General features: G+C 38.4%; 1 protein-coding gene across 1 annotated transcript; it reads right to left on the minus strand.

The window, feature by feature from the left end:
• Positions 1–580: 580 nt before the first annotated feature.
• LOC119722931 (sulfotransferase family cytosolic 1B member 1-like) lies at positions 581–5,749 on the minus strand. Its single transcript, XM_038193336.1, has 6 exons — positions 5,541–5,749; positions 4,673–4,902; positions 2,709–2,835; positions 2,411–2,505; positions 1,395–1,572; positions 581–1,129 (listed from the first exon to the last, which is right to left on the minus strand). Exons 1-6 carry the CDS (start codon positions 5,662–5,664, stop codon positions 1,023–1,025), a joined length of 861 nt encoding a protein of 286 aa, XP_038049264.1. The 5' UTR covers positions 5,665–5,749; the 3' UTR covers positions 581–1,022.
• Between the last annotated feature and the right edge of the window lie 1,406 nt (positions 5,750–7,155).

Raw genomic sequence — 7,155 nt, forward strand, 5'->3', positions numbered from 1 at the left:
ATGTACCCAGGTCTGTAATTTTTCCCAAGTTTTGGGTAAATGTGTTTGCCCAACGGCCGCTGGGCATTTTTCGCTCGAAATATTTGGATGTTGACTATTGTACCAACGTTGGGTAAAAAGTTGGGAAAAATTTGACCTTTTTTGGCATTGTAGATTCTTGTTAATTATGTTTTTGTGATTTGATATGAAAATTAAAACAATTAACCATAAAATGCGGCAAGCCGACTGCGCACTATGTAGCAGTGTTGTAGTCGAGTCACCAGCGTCGAGTCCGAGCCCCAAGTCCGAGTCTCGAGTCACAAGCCTCGAGTCCGAGTCCGAGTTTCCAGTCACTGGTTCTTAGCTGTTCACCAAACTAATAATTTTTAAGATTTATTTTTCAATCATCCATTCTGTCTTTGAAGTAAATCTCAGTGTATAGGCCTACAGTTTACCTTGTGTGTCTGGGTGTGGGTGTGTGTGTGTGCGTTTGTTTATGGTGTAAATCGAGGACACAGAAGTGCAACATCATCGGTGAATCGCGGACAGGAACCAAATCGAGGACGACCTCGATTAGAAAACGTGTACAAAACCAATGAGAGCTGTTGCGAAAGAGTACAAACAAAGGAAAAGGGAAGAGGAACCGTAAAAGAAAATCCTCGATTTAAACCATACACAAACGTGCTAGTAGATGTTGTTTAGACCCAAAATGTGTTTTCCTTTTAATTCCAATCCTTAAAATAAACCTCCTCCATGATACCGGAATCTTTTTGGCATGACACCGGGCCTGCGGGGTGCTCGTCGTGCATGCAGGCGCAGGGCGTGCGTGCGCCGGCGGCCCCTGAAAACGTAACGTTGTGGGTTTTTTCTTTTAATGAAAATCGTGACTCGAGTCTCGAGTCACCAAGCTCGAGTCCGAGTCATCATGGTCGAGTCCGAGTCATTTTACAACGTGACTCGAGTCGAGTCCGAGTCATGAAAAATGTGACTCGAGTCCGATGTCCTGGACTCGAGTCCTACAACACTGCTATGTAGGACGTTAATTAACATTCCAATGTCAGGCCAGTATTGCCAAGATGTTCCTCATACAGTTGATCGAAACGTTGACTCTGCTCTGCCGTCAGATATTCCCGCCAGTCGCCAACTTTCCCTGGAGGAGGGAAATAAATTAAGTGTAATTTGGGTAGGAATCCAAATAAAACTAACGAGAACGGAAAGATTTCTTTATTCAAAATTGTACACTGGTACATGTCACTTATAGTTTCACACCGGATTAATTACATGTACCTCACTACTGCCACAACACAATACCCCAACCCACCCCTCCCCCTCCCCCAGAAAAAAAGGAATTTGAATGTGTGTTTAAGTAACCGGGAAAGCCTATTATAACCTCAAAACATTATCGTTTACCCTACCTTTTCTCACGAACTGCGTTTTTGTTTCGTCAATGATCTTGGACATTGCCTGGGTGTTTTCACTGAACCTTTTGCGCATGCTCTCAAGTGAACATTTGCTCGAGATAGATGAGATGTCTTGGATGTCTAGTTCTTTGCCAAGAAATGCTCCCACTTGTTTGATGACAGCTTGTTCTTCCTGCAACATAAATTATCATCTGCCGAAAGTTATTCTCCTTGTGCTCTTCAGTGAATTCGAATGTTTGTTTTCTCATTAAACGAAAGTAGAATTTGTTTGTTATATTTTTACGAAAATTATTTGCTCTTCTTTTGGGCGTCTGCAACCAGTAGCGCATCCGAGTCGAACGTAACAATCAAAAATCGAACATAACAAAATCTGACGGGCCTGACACCCCCTACTACAATCCTGGACCCGCCCCTGTAGTAGTTCCGGTTGTGAGGTGCTGTCGCTTTCATTTCCTGAGACAAATTGACGCCAGGGGCCAAGATGCCCCCCCCCCCCCCCAATCCCCACCCTGGAAATATTTCGAAATTTGAGATGTAATTATTGCGCAAGAAAAATGGGCAGATTTCTAGTTCATTTTTTCAATGCCGTAATTCAAAAGTGAATACCTTTGTTTTTGCTAGAAAACGTGCAAAATTATAAATGAAGTATTTTCAAAGCATTTTCAAGGCACAATCTGGATACTCTTTGCCAGACCCCTAACTTGTAGAGTCATGCATTATTAAGGAAAATGAAATGACTTTGAGAGAACGAAAGGGTCTTCTCAAGTCTATGAACACGCAAGAACACAATTGATGTAAGCTGCAAGGCATCCATTTGCTGTATAGAACAGGACTGGCCGAATTATGCACTAAATAAGTAATTAAAACTACTTTCTAATGTTCATAAATTAAAATGGAAAGAAAAAAGAACAAGTTGAGACAAAAGTATTAAGAGATAAAAATTGCAATAGTTTGAAATTGGGAATAAGAATTGTAAAACATAGGCCCTATTTTCTACGCGAATACCGTACCTTTTTCAGATCTTCATACTTGAGAAACAGGAAGTTGTTGTGGTGTTTCATCTCCCAGTATTGCTTAACATGGGTGAAGTAGGATCCGAATGGAACTTTAAAACAAAAATTGATGGCAGAAATAGATGAATAATATTTACATCAAATTGTTTCCTATAAAGTTTCAAAAGAAGCGTGAACTTACTTTTTGAACATAATTTAAAAGAGCCAGCATTTAGAGCATACCCCTTCCCCTTATTTCCATCACTGATCAGCTACGCCCACCTCAAGAATTCAGCTCAATACATGTTTTACTTACCTTCTCCCTTCATGAAGAGTGGAACAAACTGCTCCCAGGAAGGACAAGGGTCTGGCGCCTTCAGTGCTTCGAAGAAATGAAAGTACGACACCGCTATATCCTTAGGGTTGCGAGCAATGTATAAAACCTGTGTAAAAACACATCGATGAGAAGATTCTGTCATCACTGAAAATTAGGCCTACACGCGGTTCATTGCTTGGTTTATGCTTTACTAGACTGCAACGCCTCAACCCCCCCCCCCCAAAAATCCCCACACTCACACCCCGCTCTTGTTTTATTGTACTCCCGAGGGCAATGCTATGTGTTTTCTTTGTCCCTGTATATTATAACACACTCCCATAGACTAAGCGCACAAACCTACTACAGAAGACCGTTTGGAACAAAAGACCTAGCTCCCGATATGACTAAAAGGATTTGTTGTTCTCCCTTTGTGTTTCTGTCCTCGGGTTATGTAGAACAAGTACGTAGGACTATAGTTGTATTCACACCGTCAATTGTGGACGTCCTGTTGTCCCTCTTTTGTTTGTAGGCTCATTAAGAAGACTCCCATATTGTGTTTTGTACATGCACGACCCCGATCGCCGACGTATGCTGGGAAACGCGGACGATATTGTTCTCTTTTGTTCTCCGGCATTTTGGCGTCCACGGTTTGAAATTCTGAATGAACGCGTCCATGTTCACAGCCTTACCTTACATACATTCCTTAATTGTATTCGTGTAGTTAAGGAAAACTCAGTGGAGATTTTACTCCCACTGTGAACACACATGTTTACGCTACATGCCTAGTGTGGACATTCCTTTGTTAATTCATTTTGCGACAGATAAACCTAACCCAAAATGCCTTTAAATCTGTTTTCCAGAGAAGGGGAACCTAGTGTGGACGTGTGCAAGACCACGAAGCGTTCACGCTTCCTGCATCCCGTGGACCTCCACAAAGACTATGTAAGGTTAGAGCAATCGTGTTATCCTATACCTGACCTCCTATTGTTCCTTCTTTTGTTCTTATAGTTTGTACCCTAACTTTTTCTCGTCATCTCCCGCAAGGTTTGTACATAAAAACCTCCCGAGGACCTGGCTCAGGTTCTCCGGGTTAATGTAATCGCACACACCCCATTGCCCAAGTCCTCAGTCGTAAAGAATTACAAGATCAGTCGTGTTTTACATAAATCTCGAGGACAAGGTATTATCTTTCCCTATGTCCCTTTTATATAACACTGCACACTAAGCACACAAACTCAATCGAGGACCGCTTTCAACAAAAGATGAACTCTCGAGGACAACAAAGAATATGTTTTTCTCCCTGTGTGTGTCTGTCCTCGGGTGTTTGTTTAATATATTCAGATAACAGTAAACAAAAGACACTTGACCAAGCAACTAATGTCAATTATCTTATATATCAGATTAAATGATGTATCTATTCTTATTGTAATAAAAAGCTAAAGCAAAAGATATGATAACTTTAATTTATTAATATAGTAAAAGTATATTGCTAAGAATTATACAATAATAAAAGGGACTTCTTAACTCCAAAGTCATGCTGTAATTCAAACTTTCTTGTTTGGTATTAAATGACAAAGAAATACATAAAATGACTTTACATTTTTCCCCCGACATCATCGCCTCGCAATTTGTTTCCGTGCCGAACCTTTAGAGATTTTCAGATGGATGTTTTGGGATGTTTTGTCACCAAATTCATTCAAATCGGAAGTACAGTTCGCGGAAAAAAATACATCAAATTTTCGATGCGGGGTATCTCAAATCTTTTAATTTCAATTGACCGCGAACAACAGCTAGCATTCTTTCGCTTCGTGATAAAAGTGATAGCATGCCCGTATTGGTCTATACGAACTAGATATATTATAGGAAGGGAGAAAACAAGGTGGCTCACAAAGTGGAATATTAAACGGGAGCAAGAGACTGAACGTGAAGTTTATTTTATTGAAAGCAAAATCGAATCTTGATACCTTGGCATTTTTCTGAAAGAGCTGAGCAGGCAGTAGATGGGGTAGCAGATGGGTCATGATCACCCTCGGAGAAAGCCAAGATTCGATCAGCTTGTACACTGGGGGCGCTGTTTGTAACTCCTCCTCTGACGCGCCACTGCACATGCTCAGTTCCAACGGCAGACCAATATTGGTTTGTTCCTCAGGGCATCCCAGCATGTAACTGATGATATTCCTTAACCATGTTGTACCTGCCAGAACATATATATATATATATATATATATATATATATATATATATATATATATATATATATATATATATATATATATATATATATATATATATATATATATATATATATATATATATATATATATATATATATATATAAAAGGAACACCCCAAAAAAGAGATTCCTGGAAAACAAATTAAGCTTATATTTGCAAACAAAAATGAATAATTCTTTCCGATTGCAGGAACAACGCCGGTGTCATATGAAAATCTGACTCCTATGAATATCGGACCTCTTTTTTCGCTATTATTGGTTAGGCCTAATCCCTCGAACATGCCAGGTCACTCTCCTATTATCGTACTTACGCATGCGCAATATTACCACATACTAGTCCACATTTCATGGAGTCGGATATTTACCGTCGATCAAGTCGGCTTTTTGATAATGTTTTTTATATTCAATGTTTGCAAATGGTTTCAAAACATCGGATTCAAACAAAGAGAAGGATACGTCAGCATATCGCCAAAAGCTCGGTCGCATAATAGAGTCCAGATGAGACCCGGATTAAATCTTCTTCCATTATTTATGTGGCTTGCTCATCTGAACATTGATTTTAAAAATCAAAATATCACGAATGTCTGAAGTGGGCGTACCTGATTTGGGGTAGGAAATGACGAACACATCATTCTTCCGAACATCTAAGTCGAATGCACCCTGAAGATTGCTGTCCAGCGCTCGCCAGGGTAACGGCATTCCACGGAGAACATTTAAAGGCATCTTGCAACTTGAATCGTGTGGAGAAACAATAAAATATGTTTTGACGAGAGCCACCAAGTACCTAAAAGCAAGCGTATAGGGGCGGATCCAGGAATTTTCGCAGGAAGGGTTTCATCAGCAAAATAAATCTGAAATGTTGACAGTTTTTTTTTCTCCGGACACGTGACCTCCGAAAATCAAGAGATACTTTCAATGGGGGCGCTGTTCAAATCCGACGATTATTAACACTATATTACAGAATATTACTATAAATTTGTTGACAAAGTCATGGGTTGTGAAAAGACTGTACAGCCCATTTTAAACCACTTCCCGTATAAAATACTATAAAAACTTAACAGTTATCAGTTAAAGATAAACATTTAAAGTAATCATGTAAACTGTAAAACAAAAAGGATACATTTGAAATTTAATGCATAAGAAGAAAAGAAAAAGTAAAATTAACATTAACAAACCTATGACCAACCAAAAAAAAATAAACAAGGAAGATAAAATAGATTCGCGGACAAACATTACACACAATAATAAAACGTTAAAAAAATTACATATAAATTTAAAAGGGGGAAAAAAAACCTCAAACCAACTGGCCAACAAAAACAAAGGACATAAAATAGAGATATTATCAAACAATTACACGCAACAATAAATCGTTTAAACTAGTAAATGTAATTCTGAAAGATAGGGTCAAAATAACATTAAACAACAATGGAAATGCACAATAAAACCAAAATACACACAACAGTGAAGCATTAAAAGAGTTTAAATTAAAAAAAAAATTAAAGTTGAAAATATATATATATCTAATAAAATATGTAAAAATATGTAACGAACAACTTGCTTAATAAAAAACAAAAATAAAAAGATGCTATATTAAGCTAAAAGGTCAAAAAATCAAACAGGGAACTTTTGAACACATTCACAGATGAACTTTGGATGACGTGTTCAGGCAGACTATTCCACTCATTTGCAGTACGTATAAACAACGAATGTTTGAAACAATCAGTTCGGGCAAAAGGAATATTGAGTTTCAGGCTAGTATCATTTCGCCCAATTCTCGAGGCTGGATGAAACTTATGAAGGGCATTAATATTGATGAAGCCCTTAAGAATTTTAAAACACATTAAAACACAACCAAACGAATGAATTTTCTTCTAGTTTGGAGATTACTCCAGCCTAATTGTTCAAAAAGGGGGGTCATAGCTTGTATTCCAGTCTCTGCAGATAAATCTAACACTGTGGTTTTGTACACGTTCTACAACAGAAGAGTGGTTTTGTCTGTATGGGTCCCAAGCTATGCAACAGTAATCTAGACGAGATCGGATAAGAGAGACATAATGTTTTTTCACAATGTTAGCTGAACAATTGCTGAAATTTCGTTTTATAAGTCCGAACATGTTGATGGCCTTTGTATAAATAGTGTATGAATAGTGTACAAATACCCCCTAATCAAGCAAGCTCTGTCCGTATTTTGTGAACTGGCGTTTGTGAACTGTA

Source organism: Patiria miniata, unplaced genomic scaffold (assembly GCF_015706575.1).
Source record: "Patiria miniata isolate m_02_andy unplaced genomic scaffold, ASM1570657v1 HiC_scaffold_16, whole genome shotgun sequence".
NCBI lineage: Eukaryota > Metazoa > Echinodermata > Asteroidea > Valvatida > Asterinidae > Patiria > Patiria miniata.